At 40.9% G+C, this 20,119-nt stretch overlaps 1 protein-coding gene across 1 annotated transcript in view; it reads left to right on the top strand.

Annotated features, from left to right (window-relative positions):
- pear1 (platelet endothelial aggregation receptor 1) overlaps positions 1 to 20,119 on the top strand; it is a 57,622-nt gene that overhangs the window by 12,092 nt on the left and 25,411 nt on the right. The window contains exons 2-4 of the mRNA XM_005750950.2: positions 12,968 to 13,078; positions 13,670 to 13,771; positions 13,866 to 13,966. Coding sequence (XP_005751007.1) covers positions 12,968 to 13,078; positions 13,670 to 13,771; positions 13,866 to 13,966 — 314 coding nt within the window. The remainder of the gene's footprint in view (positions 1 to 12,967; positions 13,079 to 13,669; positions 13,772 to 13,865; positions 13,967 to 20,119) is intronic.

The following is a 20,119-nucleotide window of genomic DNA, read 5'->3' as shown; positions in this document are numbered from 1 at the left end:
AGTCCGTTTATTTATAAGCTTGTTAAAAAATAACAAGCATTGACAAAAGTGCGGTACAACAAGACAGCAAAAGCAATAAAAATTACACAATGTAGAAAAACGGACGGACAAAAAATAATGTCAAGGCTCGGTTTTAATAAAAATGAGTTTTCACATCAGTGCACATCATCTGTGAGCTGCCAGCAGTTAAAGCTGTCTTTGAAAACAGATGCTAGACCTCCACCATGACCAGTTATCTGTAGGTAATGGAAAAAATGACAGTAAGGTTGAAGAGTTCAGAAAATGGGCTTAACTCACCAGAAATACGCCAAGTTTCAGTCACAAGTATAAAATCCAAGTCCTGGGAGGTGAAGAAGACCTCGTTAGCTGTTGAGCTGGTGTTAGACAGAGTCAGCGTGATCGAGAGTGACTGGGATGGAAGACCTAGTCGGGAGGTCCGGTGCCACCGGGTTTATCCATTGGTAGGGAGGTTCAAGGGAGCACCAGGAGGGGAAAGGGACAAGAATACGGTGTTAGGGAAGTCAGTCAGTCAACTCATCTGCAACACATCTCATTTCATCAGTGGACCCAACTCAAGTGGTTTCTAACTGGTTTTATTCTGTTATATTCACAGACAGTAAGAGCAAGGATGCTGAGCACTTGTGTCATTTCACAGTTACGTTACAGCATCACTGCTTGTAGAGGAACTGCTGAACTTCTGAATGAATTCTACGACCAATAGAGTTTGAATTGTTGCAGCTCTATTGATTATCACTGCCACGTTGTCACAAACAGATCTAATTGCATGTAACTGCCACCTTCATCTTGCTGAATTCCAAACCGTTCACAGACCGCTTTTGGTCTGATTGCGTTTTGTTGCTGCTCTTTTTGTTTGCTGCAGTTTCTTCCAAGATGGCAGCTGACTGCGAGCGGTCGCAGACCTGCTGCCTGCCATCAAAGGCAATGAAACTGCAACATGTTTACACGTGGCTGTGATCGTTTTGTCCGTGCCGTTGTAACGTCACACAACCAAATGATTACAAAACATACATTTAAAAGTTGAAAATTTAGCCTTGGAAATCAGGTCCTTTTTGATAAATCACTGAAGAATAATTGAGGGCATTTTAGAGCTGCCATAATTTAAATTATTGCTATTTTTCTAGCTAAAAGGCTCAAATATGAGAATTGACATTATAAAAAAAATATTTTGGCACATAGGGAGTCTTGAGGATGTCAAGCTTAGGCTCCAGCATATTGAGTCACTGAGTAATTACAGTGTAAATCTTTTATAATTTCTCTGCTTCTATGAACTAATCAGATATAATTTAATCGCACTGATATTGATTTATGAAATTAAGTTCGATTAGCCCAGTCATTACAGAGTGGTCTTTTCTCTTGTTGTTTCTTCTGTTTCAGCAGTTTGTTCCTTAAACATTCAGCAGATATTTGGAGTGTAGAAATAAATAAAATTTGAAGTAAACTAGGAAAAAAGAGGAGATTTGATTCAATTCAGGGATGTGTTTTTACAGAACAATGCATTATAGGAAAACACTTAATACTCGAAGTTTAGAGCATTTCCTGAATGGTTGCAGTCGGCAGACAGACAGTAGTAAGCAGGGCGAGATGGAGAGGAAGTGCACATCTGAATCAACAACTGGCCTGTGAGTCCACCAGATCAGCCAGGTGCCACCGCCATTAGAAATATTCAGCTCAGATAGTTGCAGCAAGAGCCACTGACGTCTGAAATTCCTATTCCTATTATGTGGTCAGTGGTTGGATTTAGTTCAAGACTCTGTGGCTACAGGGATGCTTCACAGTCAGTCCAAAGTCATCCTCAGAAAACATATTCTGCCAATGAAATTACTTTCTATGTTTTCTAATCTTTAGAATTTGAAGGTGGTTTAAACAATCCATCCAGGGCACTCGTCTTTGTTGCTCCCACATCTCAGTGAGTGCTTTCTGTAGTACAGAGATTTTAAATTTTATGTAGAACGGTAGCATGGAACAAAAGGAAGAAGTGACACAAAACGTGTCATATTGCTGAATCCAACTTCTTTGAGTTGGCCTTTTGACTCTTTACGTCTCATTAAATGACCAAGTCACAAACAGCTGTGCATCAAAGGTCAGAGACTCGTGTTTGAATACATATCCAAGACTCACTGTGGATGCAGATGTCTTATGCAACAAACATCATATTTTCCCACATAAAACAACCATTCTCTGGTGATTGCACGTGAAGTGACTTTTCCAAAGCTCCTCGTGTTCGTTTTTCTTACGAGCAGCCTTGTAATGTTGAGGCTTTTCTCCTCTGTTCTTACTGTGCCCATTTACAATGCAAAGCTATGCTTTTTGGTCACAGTTTGTGTTTTTTTTTACAAGGACTTTGCTCCAGCATGATCCACAGAGCATTAGAGGACATATAATTACAGCGCTGTATGGTCATGTCCCCCAGAAACCTCAGCTAAAGCCTCCATTTTGGGTTTTCCACCATTTTCACTCACTAAGGTTTGCATAAGACTCTTGTTTTAAACACAGGTCAGACATGACTTCAATCCAAGGTGTTCAAGTCTGTGTTTGTATTTATTTTGGTCCACAGAGGTGAGTCGGGGTATTTGTCACACTGTTTTTGTTTGTTTTTGCCGACATCGCTGACTTCTCTGACCAATGAAACCACAGTCATCCTGCCTGCGGTTATGGTGTGGAGTGTGGCAGACCAGGCGGCAGTTTACACTGTGGCTCCATGTACGAGTGCACGAGCCTCAAACGTGTCGGAGCAATGCAGCAGGGAGAACGAAGGGAGAGCAAGAGGACTTCAACTGGCAAAAAGCCCAGCCCGTCACAAAAAACAGTCTAAAAGGGCTTATTCTGTGATAGTAGGAATGCAAGACCCACACCAGCAAAAATAACTGTTGTTACATCCCAGATACGCTTCAGATCAAATCCGGTGTCATCGTCTAGGTGACATAACTCCTGAGTAAATGCATTCTAATAGGAAAGTTGGAAAAGTGAAGGAAAACAGGATTTGTTTTGATTCTCAGCAAGGTAGCCGTTCATGCTTAAGAACAGCGCTGCAGGACCTAATGTGGCAGGTGGATTAAAAGGTTTAAAGTTTCACTCATGCTTACGTTTGCTAGCACCATCTTACATTGTTACCTCGGGGCTGGTGGGGCTGCTTCTGCTTTTAGAGTGGGAAATCCAAGTAGAGGTGATCACTCCAGATGAAAATTCTGAAACACCAAAACAAGTCTGGTATTTGTTTGGGTCGAGCAGGGCTTTTTACCTAAATGACCAACCAGTCCCTTCATGTATCACTTGGATTTACCTCAGATAACAAAAGGATGAAGCCAGATGACTTTATCAAAGCCTGCAGGGGAAGGAGGCAGCTGTGAACTGCTGGGTCCATCAAATGTTTCACTTTGACAAAAGGGTGACTCTTGCTTGTGACTGTTACGCTTTAAATTTGTTTTCAGAATAAAGTTTTGCTACAGAAACACCATCAGTTCAGGTTCTTTCAGTGTTGTTGCAGTTGCTGCTGTTTGCTAGTAGAGGCCTCCAACTCTGTGTGAACTTGTGTCGATGTGCTCGACAAGTGGGCCAAAACAAAAGCAGCACTATAGTGACCTTATCACACCGACCTCTGTTATCCACTGGCTCTGTTCTCTGTCAGCGTGGTGACAGAGGCTGTGACAACAACTGCACCACCTCCTGAGCTCGCTCGTGAAGTGGCTGTCCAACAAAAACACACACAAACACACACAGATCGGGTCTAACAACTAGTTTATTCTGACGGAATAAAGGGAAAAGGTGTGGTTGTCAAGTCTTAAATCTGTTTCTGCTTTATAACACATAAATAGATTAAACTTCTGTGTCTTTTGTATCCAAGCTTTGAGGTTACAAACTTACAAAAGATTTCATTATAATTGTGGAGTTTTTTATTAATGGTTATGTTATGTTTAAATCTAAATATCTGTGTTTGTGTGATGCAGTTTTCAGTATTTGTCTGGCTTAGAAAGATGTTAAAGTGATATAGGAGTTCAGATTTTGATGAGTTTTGATTATTTTGGCAATTAAAAATCCAAGATACCCAAAGTCCAGAAGGCAAAACAGACAGAGGTCTGACAAGGAGCTCAGTGAACTAGTAATAGACACACAGAGAGCAACAGACAATCTGATGAGGACAAAGGGAAACGCAGAACTATATGTATGTATATGTAGGCATGATTGGAGATGAGATACGTGTGGGAACATACACAAACAGATGAAATTCATGCGGACGGGAGCGATAATAGGATGTAAAACCAAAACAAGGCATGAGAAAACTTTCAAACTAAAGCATAACGCAAAGACTTACATGCAGACACGAAGAAACACAACAAATATAGCACAGACCACGAGTCTGTAGGGGAGCTGATACAAATGCTTTCTGTCAATGAGTAGATGTGCGCAGAAATACAGTTTTCCTGCATGGTAACAAACTGGTCATGGAGATTATTCTATTCTATTGTATTGGCCACCAAGGAGCTGACAGTAGGTAAAGCCTGTACAGAGTACAACACTACGACAGACACTGTGAACTCAGAAATCCAGCTGCTGTAACGTTACCGTAATTTAACAATAAACCTGCAGTTTATCAGAGAGCTGCCTTTCAGAAGTTTGATGCTTTGCTTCCGTGCAGAGTTTCTCTTGAAGGAAAAGTAGTGAAAGAAAGTAAAGTAATGTTCAAGAGACACAATTAACCTCAGCTCTGGGAATCTAAACCTGAATGAATATAACAGGGGGCCAAGAGGAGGGGGTACATAGTGAGTCCTGCTTTTCTCAGTTAAATAAATTACACCAGACCACAAGCCGAGGCTGCCAAATGAAAACTGGCCTGATGTTGGCACACAGATGACACAGGGCTGACATGATTACTTTATATTTTCCAGCAGCTCCCCTAATTAAGAGCGCTTTAAAGGGACTCGAACCCGAGGACAGATTGGCAGCCTGCGCTGGGCATCTGCCGTTGCATTCAAAGAGCCTGTTGGTAAGAAGAAGTCTTTTGCAGAGGAGGATTCAAATTATTTATTCCCATGTTATTACTGGAAACTCTAGCAAAACTGAGGTTTAAGATCTGCTGACATAATTATAAGATTGAGTTGCAGAGTACGAGGTCAAATGAAGACAATTTAACTGCCTGAGAAAAGCAGACAAAAGAAACAGACTTTGCAAAGGTGCAACTTCTACAGTTCAGGAACTCTGCACCCGGTTGCATCAATCTCACAGATAGCAAACAGCCTAGAGCTCAATCAGCAAAATTCAGACTTCCCAAGATTTCTGCAAGGCCTCAACCCTCCACTCTCCCTCACTAGATCATCCTTTTGTCATGCAACTCCCCCGAGATCCGTCAGCTGCATTTGAGCTGCCAAGAGTTTTCCACTTAAGCACTTTTTTTTTCCAGTGTGGGGGTTCTGCTTTTGTGCCAGGGTACCATCTTTTACCGTATACCGAGGCTTTACAGCAGCCAGAGTGAAATGTGTTGATGTAGGCGTTGCATAACATTAATAATGTGGCAGAACTGACAACTACCGCAAAATCTGTGGGTGTGTTTTTAAGCTGTTCTTCTGACACTAAAGTTTTGGGTGGGGCACTGTAGATTTTTAAGGGTCTCCGCCCTCCACCCTACACCAACACCCACCCAACATGAGGCATGGCATCAACTGCAGAGTGTGTGCCAGGCTCGTCGCGGTCGAAGCGACCCTGCGAGCCAAGACGATAACCCAGATGCAAGGGATTATGGGTTTTATATTCAGTTTACAGTAACTCTGGTGTAATGTGAGGGTGGGATGGGGAGCTGGGGGAGAGGGGGCTGTGGCTGCGGTCGATGTGTCACACCGAGGTTTCTGTCAGTTTCTGCCCTCCAGCAGTTTTCATACATTTGTTATTGCAGGAGCTGAACTGTAAATTTGCAGCGCTGCAGCTTTCGTCTCCTGTGGAGGGTATTTTGTGATACTCGCGATGATCACAATCAGAGGGCGATCATTTAAACCTCCTTAAGACTGCGATACACACCGCAGCTTTATTGGCCAACTTTTAAGTGTAATGGCGCACAGCAGCCCTTTAATCATGTGCAGTGCGATCAACATGTTGCCAGGAAACATTTGACTTGATGTTTATGCTTTTGGTCTTCGTGTCTTTGTCTTTTGCTGGAGGTTTGGCCAGTTTATAATTCTCAAAAATTGACTTTTTAATGTCAAAGGCCTTTAAAGGGCTTGCATTTAGCCACAGGCTCCCGTAAGTAAGAATTTTTCTCTATGAGCTCAGTTTGTGGAGATTTTGACTTTTGTTCTTTCTGTGCGAGCAGACAAAGAGCTGGGGAAGAAAGTCTGATACAGCACTAATGACTGTTCATTTCTGCTCACTCATTGTTCTAATGGCATTATAATGGAGTTTAACCACTCCTTATCCCTCCCTTTGGGAACCACTGGTTGATTAAATCACTCCCTAAACTTCAGCTGTATGTAGATGCATCAGCTACGCTGTGCTTATTTTCAAGCTGTCCACCAGTGCAGGGACTTACTGTCTCATTAGAGCTGCAATCAGTTATCCAAGAGATTAGAAACACTCAGATAATTCATTATTTTTCTACTTTCTACTGTATTTCTACTTTCTACTGTTTCAGAAAAAAAGTAATAAAAAGCACCTGCCTTTACTTAAATGGGCTTCCAAGTTTTATATTTAATTTCTGAAATAAAATTAATATTAATGTTTTCCAAAACTTTCTGAATTAAATGCATCTTTTTTTGGTATTATACACCAACATGTAGTTAGACTTTTGATTTCTATTAAAAAAGTCTCCAGAGGAAAAACGCTTTCTGCTCTGGTTTTTTCTTCTTCCAGCATCGTCAGATGAGCCGGGTTTTATTAGTGATCTTATTGTGAACAGTTTTACATCGAACATTAAACTGTGGTGGGGATCTGCTTTTGATATTACTTACTTAGTACCTGGGTAGCATGAAACAAGACATAAATTACCTGCAGTTTGATTCATGCGACTCTGCCACACAAAAATGCATCCCGCCTGCAGGATTCATAACTCTGCAGGGAAAGTCAGGAAGACAGCCTTCAGTATTTCACCGAGCTGCTTTCCTTTTGTAGCCTCGTGGACTTTTGTCAAGCGCTTTAAAATATTGTTCAGGATAGATTCATTTAAAGTTTTTATGCTATTGATTTGAAGTGTGGAAAACCAGGAGAACCCAGACACAGCTTTAAAAAATAGAAAAAGTCTTGACATAGGAGGCATATTTTGTAGATTCTCTGTCTGAAGCTGACATCACAGCACCCCGACAGCGTGTATTTGGCAGCTTTCTGTTCTCTGTGCTGCGGCCAGTCAGTTATATCATCAGCTTTTCTTATTTTTATTTTTTAAGTTGATTTTCCTTTCCTCTTTGACTTTCCCTTCCAGTGCCTGACTAATATTTTCTACCTCAGTCAGCTCTGCAACTGTGCAGAAACTAATGCAGAGACAGAAATCTGGGGTTAGATGGAAATTGGCGTCATGTGCCTTGCTTCAGATGTCACTAGACTCTAGTATTAAACTTACTATTAATATTAGCACCGCTGCCTGTTGCCTTTACAGTGATGCAGGAACTCATTTAGAAGATGATTCACTCCCTTATTTGCTAAAATCCAGAGTGATTTAGACCGAGCGCCGTCATCAATCCTGAGATAGACTCACTGAGACTGTCTTCCTGTAAAGGTCATTCAGGCAAGTTGGAGTTATGTTTTAAAATTAAGCAGCTGATAGCAGTCATGTGAAGAAGTGCATGTAAAGTGTGTTCTTCTGTGGTCAGCTTTAGCTGCAACATTAAAGCTATCCACATGAAAACAGCTTTACCTTCTTTTACCTGTGTAACAAACAGAATAGCTTACATACATGCGTTTCATCCAGAAGCTACACAATAACATTACTGACAGACATATAACGCTGAGGACGCAGGGTCACGTGTTTGCTTCTTCAGCCATGTGTATTCTTTTATTAAAAGAGGAGAACGTTTTTTAAAAAGCAGTCGAAATCTTGCTGAAACACAGGCTGAAAAAATGTGCTCAAACATTTACAAGAAAAGCTCCCAAATGATGTGTTCATCATAAAATCATGAGCTGATTTCTGGTAAAATAGTCATTTTCTTGAACATTTCTAAGTTTTTTCTATTTAATTTTCAGTTTGTTCTCATAAATTTCTGACTTTAATCTAAAACTTTCTGATTTTCTGGTAGTTCCACATTTTTTTTAAATCTTACCTTAACCTCCTAAGACCGTACATCTTTCACGGCATACATTTTTAATTTCTCTTTGCTATTTGGGCTGATTATAGAACAGTGACATTATAATGTCCCCGTAAGTGGATATCAGGCCTTTGTAGAGCAACATTTAGTATCTTGGTCCAGACAACCCAAACTGTGATGTCCACATATGTGGATTCCAGGTCCTAGAAGGTTAAACAACCTTAATAGGCCAGTTTTGCTTTTACATTCAGGAGCTGATAAATTAAAATCGATTAATATATCATCGATGTGACCAGGTGTGACTAGGTTTTTACAGTTTTACATACTTCAGGGGTTTAAACAACAGAAGACACAAAAGTAGGCTGATTTCACAAGCCAATCGAACCCAAAAAGAGTAAAATAAGCTCATTTCCAAACCACACAGAATGCATGAGAACCTCACCAGGTTGTATTCCAGAACATGCTGAACTGGGTCCTAAATTTTGCAACATTTTCTCTAATAATTGTTGTAAAAAGGTGTAAATTGCTTCATAAATGTCACGAGAACAAAGAAAAAAGGGTTTCTCACAAACCCGCTTAGTGTGTCCCCTCCAGTGCTAGCCCCTTCACTGTCATTACTCTTTATTATCTTGTCAGTCTGATGGGAATATTACCTTAATAAAATGGCTTTGTTGCATGAAGTCAAATGAAAATTATTTTAGGGTTGTCAGCACTTACAGATCCTGAAGGGCCTGTGATTGAAACTGAATATGGTAATAACATGAGTACAAATGTCTGGTGAGATTAATATAAAAGCAGTGCATCTGTTTTCATTCGGGCTCTGTTTTCTCTGAAGCCCCTGTGCGGTGGTGGAAGAAGCATTGCTTGGACTTCTAACAGCATTCTGCAGTCGGTGCAACGCGTGTGTGCGGGACGCTGTTGACAGTGTGAGTGAAGAGAGGCCGCGTGAATTAACAAAATATCCTCGGATTCTAAAAATACTTCAGCTTATGGGACTCATTTGATGTGTAATGTCTCCAGACATGTGTGTGTGTGTGTGTGTGTGTGAGCGTACGCTCGTGTATGGCACTTTGCTTATTTTCTATTGTTTAAAGAGCCACATGAAAGTTTCCCTACGCTCAGTAAGATTGTCTGTTTTTTTCATCACAAACACAACCAGAAATATGTTGGCGCAGTCGCTACTATTGTGGGTTTTTTTACTGATCCTGGTCCAGATTTTACATTATGTGTCCAGTGGATTTGAACTGTGGAGGTGTGTACACATTACTGCCAGCTGGCTGTAAGCTCAATGCATCAAATAGGAGTGGAAAAAGGTTTAGGATACATAAAGCACGCTTTTGTGCTGCAGCCAAACTTGTCCAAGTGAAAAGGTTCAGGACTGCAGTCTGGATGAAGCTCAAGGAAAATAATGGTTGCTGAATGTAATGGAGTAAAGGCCATTATGTGAGGAGGAGGAGGAGAGAAGAAGAGTCAGTCTGTCCACTGGTCAAGTGGAGGTGCTTTCTCTAAAAGCACCTGCCGTTCTTTGTTGCACTAAAACAAGCAGGGTTGCCTCCCTGAAGACCTCCAGATGATGATACTACCACCTGGAGCTCTAGGCGTCTCCCTGCTCCACCTTTCCACTGTAGGTAACTTCAACATGCAACGCAAACAGCGAGCGACTTCCAAACAGCCCCATCTGCGCTCATTACGCGCTCTTTCTCACTGTTTAAGAATTCCCATGCGGTTTGAAGCTTTTCTCTAATGAAGCACAATTAAAATGAAAAGAAGGTAATGAAAAATATTTACCCCCAGTCCAATGAAGTGCCTTGGGAAGTTGATGACTGCTCTTAATAAAAGCCATATGCCTGTTCTTATAAAATCCTGTTTTTGTGGCACACATTTCTTAGGCGTTGGCTGTTGTGCCAGTAAGTGAATTAACTCCTGACAGTGGGTAGGAGAGCAGTAAAAGGCAGTTTATCAGAAGCAGGAGATTCGTGCTGCAGTCGTCACCGTGCCAAATCTCCAGCAGAGATAACCAGTCGCTGGACTTTATGGAAAGGCGTTCGTTGAACTGAGATGTTTATGCTGAAGAGCTTCGATAAACACGTCACATTATCTTTTCTCCTGGTCTTATGTTAGCATATAGAACAATTTGGTAAACATATCTGAGGTGGCTCTGACGGGAAATGAACAGCTGACCTTGGCAGTATTAGAGGCATGCATTATTGATCAAGCTGGAGGGAAATCTTTTTTTTTTTTTTCGTTTCAGGAAACATCCCAAAATTTCCAAAGCGGTGACTTGAAATGCAAACATGCACATGAAAAGTGAGCAAAACCACAAATAAGCGACATACAGAAGACGGGATAGAAACTACAGCCAGCCACCGAGGCCGAATCTGCAAATCAGAGTTTTTCCACTGGCTTCGAGTTTACATTATAAACCTTGACCAATGTTTTAGTTCCTTAAACTATGACAACAGATCTTTTCATGTGACAACATGTTAAAATATCCATTAAAAATCCAATCTGGGTTGAAAGTTGATACTCTTTTCCCAGTACCAGGACCAGCTTGCAGCTGTTATTCAAGCACAACCTCCTGCCACTTTTCAGAAGCGTCCTTGCAGTGCAGTGGATACAGCATTGCTGTGCTCTGTTTATTGTTCCATGTGTATTAGAGGTGACAGCTTTTAGAACAGCCCAGTAACCATATTTATCTGGTCATTGTTTCACAGCTGTCATTTATTCTCCAAATTAAAGTTTTGATTAAGTCGAAGTTTTTAAAAAAAAGTAGTTTTTAATACGTCACTGTGGTCATGTTGTTGTTTTATCTTAACACTCTCCTAAGTGTTTTTGATCCTTCTGAGCCCACAGCTGTCTGTTCTGGCCTTGAAGTTGTTAAGGTGTGATTGTGGTTGGTGTATATTGTGTACAGTTATGTTAAGGTAGTGTCGTAGCTTTAACAGTTTATAGTCACCAGTCCAGTGCACGAGTACGTTTTATTGAGCTTGTTGTAAAACTTTGGATTTCTTTTAGCTGAAAGAACTGGTTGATCTCTACTTGCATTTAAATGAGGACTCAGTGCAGGAGCACAGAGAAGCCTAAACCACAGAGAGATGCTGCAGCAGGTGTTAAAGGTGATGGTGCTGTGAAAACTTAGGGGTAAAAATAGGCCCACAGCCCCTTTTTTTGTCTTTTTTTATTCTTAGCACTGAAGGGGTGATGAAACGAGCAACAATAAATGGTTTTGTTGCTGCGACGCACTTCATGTGACAGCTCTTCAGAACAAATTTTCATGTGACATAATGTTCCTAAAATTCTGGATGGGAATTCACGATTCCCATAGGAAAAATGACTTGATTAGTGGATGTGTACTCTGCCGAAGTCACTGGTGGTCATGCTACAGCTATTCACCAAGTTCAGCTTCTTGTCATGAAACTTTAAACAAACATGCACGACTCCCTCAGGATTTCAAGGGGTTTTGCAGACTATATACAACTCCTGAGAGTGATAGCAAGAACAGTGTGAGCAATCCAGAACAGGACTGAGGATGTGGAAAACATACTGCAACATGCATGAAAAGGAACGTCACGCTCTGTGCTTGCTGTGTGGACCGCCTCCAAGTTCTCAGGTTTAAGGTTGCAGAGAGGCCTGAGTGGATTATGAAACTTACATGTATGGATACAGCCGTGTTCTTGGAGAACAGGGATTCACTTTCACAGCTTTGGTGACTTTAAGTGAGGTCTAATCACAAACAACAATGAAGAGATTTTGTCCACTAAGAATCTTAAGAAAGAAACTTCTTTCCACTCGTCAGAGATCTGAGATGTTTCCACATGAGCTGCTTGACTGAAAATACTCTCAGTCTGGGGTTGAAGTGTCACCGTCTCAACATATCAGAGAGCTCTCAATGGTAACATGCAGCTGATATGAGAAGCTGTGACCAAAATTCTGTCAGAGGGGAATTGTTGAGAAAACAGTAAAACAGTGAGGACTGGACCGATGGCAACATAATGTCCTTGTTTCGTTATATTCCCACGATGCTTTCACCAGAAGGCTCACACAACCAGCCTTCTGAACTTGTGTTCAGGATATTTTTAGGGGGAAATCATCTCCCTTCGGCTCCTTGAGAGCCTGACAGGGTCGCCCGAGCCGAGGCGCGCTCTCTCGGGCTGATCTCTGATCGGATCCAGATGCTGCTGGAGTGTGGAAGGGGACAGCACAGGAGCGTGGAGGCTTCGCGGCAGCACTGATTGATAGGGGTCAGGATCAAGTTAGGAGTCACATTTCCTGACTGTGATCCCTCTTTCTGTCTCATTTTCTTTCCTCCTAATGCTCTAACCATACCCAGCCATCGCGTCTGCTGTCACGGTGTCTCCCGACGCCTGTGTTTTATGCTCTCGGCTGAGACGGCACAGAGCTCAGCAGGCAGCGTTACGTTCAAGTCTGGCACTTTGCCTCACCTCTGCTGAGCTTTAATGAAGTCTTTTACTTTCGTTTAACTAGAATTTGTGGGTGCCCCAAACCAGTCTTTCAATGAATCTTTCCATCCTCCAAACTGTGAAGTGTTAATAATAGCAAAGCAAAAACAAAACAACGAGTGTAAAACTCCAGCTGTAGAATATTTTCCACAGTGTGATTGAACAGAAGAGGTTTAAAGCTCAGATTTGTCACTGTTGCTTGTTCCATCAGCCAGTCACATATGTAACATATGTCCACTGTAAGTCTCTGCTTCTCCTTCCCTTCAGGACCATGCCGACCCTGCAGAGCTCTGCCGTCCTGCTGCTTTTTAGCATCCTGATTGGACTGAGCTGCTCTCTGGACCCAAGAGACCCCAATGTGTGCAGCACGTGGGAGAGGTGAGGCCTGCTTAAACACACAAACAAACAACTGTCACTGTTATGATACAATGTAATCATCATACATTGCATATATGAAAAAATGCAATTTACTAAATTTAAAAGTTAAAGTGGTCAGACGAGACATTAGGACATAAAAACAGCCAAATAAAAAGAACATTGGTGTTATTTATGATACCTCCTCTGTGGAGGCTCAAAGTCAACTTTCTAATTAAATTTCAGCATCACTTTTATTGCTTTAGTCATTTGTGTTTAGGATAAAACTATTTGGGTGACTAACAGACCAATCAAATGCAAGAAAACAGAGTTCAGTCAGACAATTTACTGTAAAACAGATACATGACATGTCTTTACTAAACTGAGGCCACAGTATGGCAGAAATTTACAATGGCATCGAGTGTTGTTGATGTCATCTACACCCAGGGTGTGTGCTTCAATTCTGTCAATTCCATCTTTCTCACAGACTCATCTAATAGCTATTTAGATAATTCAGACAGGACTGATGATGATGACGAACAGCACTGCCACTCATAAAAAATCTCCTGTGAGTGGGTGTAGTATTTACACTGTTTCTGCTGTTCTGCCTTACAGCTTCACCACCTCAGTAAAGGAGTCCTACTTGCATCCTTATGACCAAGTGGGAGAGGAGCCCTGCTCGGATCCACGGACTTCCTACAAATGCATGCGCCACAGGTAGCTGAAGCAGAATGACTCATTTCCTTCCTGACTTCCTCTTCCTGCCAGGGGAGAGTCAAAACATAATGTGCGCCCTATGTTATTCTTTCAGGATCACCTACAAAACAGCCTACAGGCAGGCGGTGAAGACTGATTACCGCAAGAGATACCAGTGCTGTCCAGGCTACTACGAGAGTCGAGGCAAATGTGTCCGTAAGTAGCTGTGGAAACCTTTGCACTCTTTGCTCCTACTCGTGCATCAGTGTCATGTTACTAAGACAGAAAGGTGAGACAAATCGGTCTGGAGAACTTTTAACAGAGACCAAAACCGACATTAAAGTTCTCGCTACAAGAATGAAACAAGATAGATGTGAGTAATGATTACACTGTTACATTTTTCCTTATACTAAAGATGTACAGCCACAGCGATGCTACTCACTGGTTTCACTTAACAAGGCAGCGAAGTTTAAAGTTATTAGCTAAGTGGAGCAGGTTACATACAAGTGGAGCAGGTGCGATGCACGGACACAGTTATCTTCTAATTGGTGTCTCACAACAGGCTGATAAAAATACAAGGCTGTGTCATAGACAGACATTTATTAGTTAATTCTATTTAAGTGTATTCTGTTGCACTTCTATTTAAAAACAGGAATACAGCGAACACTGTGCAGAGAACCTCACCAGACAGCTCTCAGGAAAACTGCAGTTCCTCTTGTGGCCACTTGTGACTGGTTTGAAAAACAGCCCAATCCCCTTTGACTTAAAAGGTGATTCCCTTAAAAGGGAAAAACTTAAAAGCATTAGAAATCATGTGAACAGCTGGTGTTAAAAACAGCATCCCCCCCCTCCCAACCCCCACCATAATAACAACCGTATTAATGGTTGTATAACTCGAGCTTTAGCCGGCACCCTGCAAGGCCTCATCTTCAAATTCAAGTCACTGAATCTATCAAGGATGAGAGATTAACAGAATTATCTGAAGACACACAGCTTATTGTGCAGCTTATTGTGAGGCACAGCCTGTCCAGCAGGTTTCTCAGGGACAAGATAAGTGTCTGTGCATCTGTACAGGTTGTGGCTGCTGCTTTGCTCTGCCCTGTCATCCAAATATGTCACCTTTTGTCTTTAAAAAAAGCTGACGTGGAAGCAGCCAAAATACTAATGTTAAGGCACTGAAACGAAGAGTACAAAAGGAAAAGCATTCTGACACTGGCTTATAGACAAAAACAACATCAACCAAGTCAATCAGTACCAACACACTGATTAGTTTGCAAGCAATACTGTGCTACATTTGTGCACGCAGTAACTCATTCACATTACTCAAAGAAAGTGTTTTATTTCCTCTTTTTCCATGCAGTGTGCATTGTCAGTATGAGCAGCACGTGGCACACGAATAACCAAAATTGTAGGTTCACTACCCACTGGAGTTTCTCATCCTGCTGGCAGTAATTGCTGGAATTTTTCTGAAAAATATATTTGATGTGTTTTCATTCCAAGATTTCACATCATTTTAGGAACTTTTGTTATAATAGTTAAGCTTCTGTTGAGTTCAGACGTGCGGCACTGCTGCCTCTGCAGCTCAAAGCAAAGAATGCTCCATATCAGTGTCATCATTTGTATGAATTCAGCATTTGATCAGCTTGTTTTCATGTATCATGATGCAAAAATAAAGTATGTAAGCTCATTTTTTAAATAAGTAAGTATTGTATATCCTATATATTCATTTTTTCTACTCTAGTGATGGTGGCCTTAAAGTAAGAGGAGCTAAAGCAGCTTGTTGGTAGAGGATGAACTGACGGGCTGCACCGAGACCCATTAAAACCTGAATCATACAAAGATTCTTCAGTAAAGTCAGAGAGTAAAAATATGACGCTGGAAATGAGTATAATAAATTCATTAAAAAATTACATCATAGAGTAGTACAGCAATTTTACCAATCCATTTTTACAGCTTCATTTTAATTAAAGTTAAAACTTTCATCCACATTGATTTGAAATGTGCCTCAGGTATTGTATAATCATGTTGTCTTATAATTGCTGTACATCTAAATGACCCCAACTTAAATATACGTGGAAGTATTTGGTGCTCTTTTAAATGCCATCACAATTTGAACTGCAAAAACAAAACAACTTAACAGGTAAACTCATAATCTCATCATTATCTAATGTTCTGCTGAAAAACATGGTTCTTCTTGCTCATGAAGATGTTACTCAAGGTGTATGTACACCTAAACAGTGTAACACGCTCATCACCCACAGCAGCCTCTCCCACCATGACAGTTTGCCCAACAGTGTAATGTAAATTGCTCAGAACCAGCTTGAGGAACATGACAAAGATCCCAATATGCCAAATCTGCCTCCAACCTCTCAAGATCCCCGTCTGACTGAGCATCCAAGGAATAAACTGGTACAAACCCAATTTTCTGTGGCTTCACATTGCAAGCCACACGACTCAGAAATCCACCATCCATGCCCTGAAGGGGCAGAGTGGGTTTGTTGGTACAAGGGAGACACAATATTAACCCCACTTGTAGAAATAAGACTCTGTAGGTGGAAGTTTGAAGTTATCGGCTTTTTCACACAAAGGTGGGGCGCCTGAGTTTGTCAGTTTATATTAAAAAAGTATTTTTAATAATATAAAAGTTGTTCATGATACACTCAAAACAATAATTCTTTGCCCTCATGGACACAAAGCAATAAATGTGAGTGAAATAAAACTGAAATATATTAAATCAAGTAATTAATCATTAAGGAAAATATGATTTGAATGTATACAAATCAAGTCAATTTAATTTGAGCAGATATCATTATATGTAACATTTTCCATTGTACTTATGTAACAAAATGAAAAGTTAGTTAAAGTCGGCATTCTGGGTTAAAATATTTGTTTGAGTGTATTACCACCGATGAAGAGACCCAACTGTCATCATACAAGGACATGTTTCTATTGGTCCAGACTCAGTATGTCAGCTCTCTGGACATACTGATATAATGGAATTCAGGCACGAAACACATTGAATTTAAGACATGAGTAAATATTACATAAGGTTATAGTACTTCTTTATTAAGAAGTATTCTAATGCAAAGGGCTAAAATTTGCAAGAAAGCAGTAAATACGTGCACATTTAAACCCTGATCTGCAAAGCAATTCACCCATTGTGCATCACTTTGTAGCTGATGGTTAGTTAGTAACCAACTGATGTTGCAAAGGTGACGCTGTGTAGTGTATTTACCACAGTCAACAGTTTCTTCAGTCCTGTTGGTATTTGCTTCAATCACTTGCCTGAAACATGACGCAGGTTTAATCGGGAGCTTTGTGTCTCTCTCCACATGGCTGCTACTCTCTTCTTGGCTGGTTTAAACAATGTGACTGATCAGTGTCGTCGCATAGGTTGGACCTGTTGCAGCTGTCAGCAGCGCACTGACACTCTCTTATTGCTTACAAACAGCAGCGACAGATATAAATAACACGAAACCACTCGTGAGGCTGCATGGTTTGAAGAAATTCTACAGTAGCTTCACAGACCTTCCCATTCATCGCTGGATGATCTTAGGAGTAAAGTATGATAATAAGAAGGCTTGCGTGCTTTGTGCTTGAAAAACTGACATTTTGTAGACGGATGCTTGTCGCCCAGCAGAGATAATATGCGTTTACGGTTGCCTATTGTGTGGCATCTTTAGCCCAACCTCTGATTTTCATGACTGACACGAGAAAGGCCAGAACGGAACCAGATCAGCGTGTTTTGAGCTTTGTAATTGAAATATCCTCCATCGACGTGTCATCTATAGCTCTGAACGCAGTTTCTGTACAATGTAGTGTTTTTTTCTAAATATATATAATTACCTATAATTATGTTTACCTTGTTCGTTTGATGACATGTTAGATCCCCAAGTTTCCCTCCCCCAGTATCCGCATGCCTTCAATTAAAGGGGAAAAAGTAATCAGTAAAATTACTGTTTATTGAGTTTGAATTGAAAGAAAAACATGTGCATTCGCAGCACGTTGCTGTCAGCAGAGAAAACGCTTTTGTAACAAAAAAATTAAAGAGATTTGTAGTCTCCAGTCATAAATGCATGTTTGAATTCACTTAATTAACAGCAGAGCCGTTTATGATGTTGGCTTGCACACAGCTGAGAGACTCTTTTTACAAGGAAGCTCCTTGACAGTCTGAATGGCATCTTAACGCTGGAGCTTTCAATTGCATGGTTGAGCCCAGCTGTCGAGCTGGCAGCTCGTGCGCCGCTTACGATGGGTGGAATACATTTACAGGGAAATAATACAGTTGAATAGATTTTGATTGTATAAACAACTCGGATTTGTTGCTTTGAAATCTATTTCATGGTGTTTAATGATTAAAAGAACAAAATCATGCCGACATGAAGCATAATTAGTAACTCTGGAATCTTACAAAAAATGGAAATGGAAAAAGCTTAGCTGCAAGGATTAATCAATCAATGAACCAAGCAGTAGAAAATCAATTTGTCATTTTTGTGATGATTTGTTGCACTTCTGTTTTGCATCATTGCAAACTGAATATCTTTGGAGCTGCACAGAAGACGTCTGAAGATGTTGTCCCAGCTTCTGGAAAGTCATCTGTTATTTTTTATTTGTTTTACTTTAAAGAGATTTTGCAGACTTTTACACAATGATTCCACAAAATAATCTGCAGTTTAATTGTTTTCTTTTCTTCAGCTTGTTTCTTGCAGTCTTCAGTGGCAGACAGTGACTCTGACTCAAACTTGATTTGAGTGAAAGTGAGTTTGTTCTTTCAAAGCCAGGAAAAAGCTTGTTGCTGCCATTGATTATGACAACGTCTTATTCACATATCACTGCAATGTCTCTGTAAACCGGACTCATCACAGCGCATCAAGTCTAACTTTTAAACCAATAACTCATCGCCGTGTCCTGTAGTCTGCTGTTGGCCGGCCATCTCGCTCTTGAGTCATGAGTATGTTTTTATTTACGAGGCCATGCTGGACAAACTACCCTCATATCTTCGGAGTGATTTCATGGAGCTCATCGTCCAATCATAATCTCCCAAGACACATCCCCCGCTGCCTGTTCCAGCGTATGAAGAGAAAACAGTATGTTTGCTACTGCAGCCAGTATGAGTTTGCAGAAACAAATTGAGTTAAATATGTGGTATCCTTTAGGTAAAAGGCTTAACTAACCTAGCAGTAAATTGTTCTTTTAGTCTGGACTGTATATAAAAGATGGACATAGGTAATGCAACATCACCAACTGGTTAATGGACTCTGGTTTTAAAGCCTTGAGTTGGTCATTTTGATCATCACCACCTCGGTTTATTGAAACCAAGCATGATAACGAGGGATACTTCTACCAAGGATACCTTGGCTGAGCTATGACGTGAAGGGATTTTGCAGTGATACCAGACTGACTGAAAAAAGCAACATATCAGACTATTAATTAAATAAATAGTTGTTTGCATGTGAATGGCTTCAGTCTGTACCATAAAGAAAGACATGTTTTTAGGTTTTCTTAGGATCAGTTGTTTTGCAGTTTGAAAGGTTAAGTTGAAAGGTAACTTATAGGTCTATAATTTTTAAAATAAACCCCAAACCTTCCGTTTAGTTCAGTTTTATTTATATAAAGCCAGTTCACAACAATGGTCACCTCAAGGTGCTGTATATTGTCGGTAAAGCTCCTACAGAATTAGAAAGAAAACCTCAACAATCAGACAGTTTCATAGTGCAACACTTGGCCACTGTGGGAAAGAAGAACTCCCTCCCCACAGGAAGAGGCTTCCAGCAGAACCATGCTCAGGGAGGGGCAGCCATCTGCCACCACTGGTTGACATAAAGAGACAGGAAAGAACACACACGGTTGTCAGAAGATAAAATCTGATGATATCCAGTAGTAATATAAACACATGGAGAATGAAATAGGTGTGGAGAAGAAAAACCTAGTGCGTCATGGGAAGTCACTGGGCATGGCTGAATGGATGGCAGCATAACTACGGGATGGTCTAGGGTCATTATATCCAACCCTAACTATATGCTTTATCAAACATGGAAAGTTTGAAGGCTATTCTTTAGAAGGCAGACTCTCAGAGAGGGCGTTTGTCTCCTGAAACCAAACCCGGAGCTGATAGCTGAGCGCTCTGCCTCCCATTCCACTTTTAGAAATTCTTGGAAACACAAGCAGTCTGAGAGTGAAGTGTTGTGTTGGGCTGATACATGGGTCTTTAAGATACGATGGGGCCTATTGTATGTGACGAGATGGATTTGAAATTTACAATGAAATGCAGAAGTCAAACCTGCCGCTGAGACCATAATCTGGTGTTTAGTGAGCCTCATTTTCTCTTATTTATAAACGGACTACTTCCTGCACCAGACTGATCACCCC

The sequence above is a fragment of the Pundamilia nyererei genome, unplaced genomic scaffold (assembly GCF_000239375.1).
Source record: "Pundamilia nyererei isolate P.nyererei 1_Seehausen unplaced genomic scaffold, PunNye1.0 scaffold00294, whole genome shotgun sequence".
Classification (NCBI taxonomy): domain Eukaryota; kingdom Metazoa; phylum Chordata; class Actinopteri; order Cichliformes; family Cichlidae; genus Pundamilia; species Pundamilia nyererei.
Note: the sequence above shows the minus strand (reverse complement) of the source record. Positions and strands in the feature narration are given on the sequence as shown.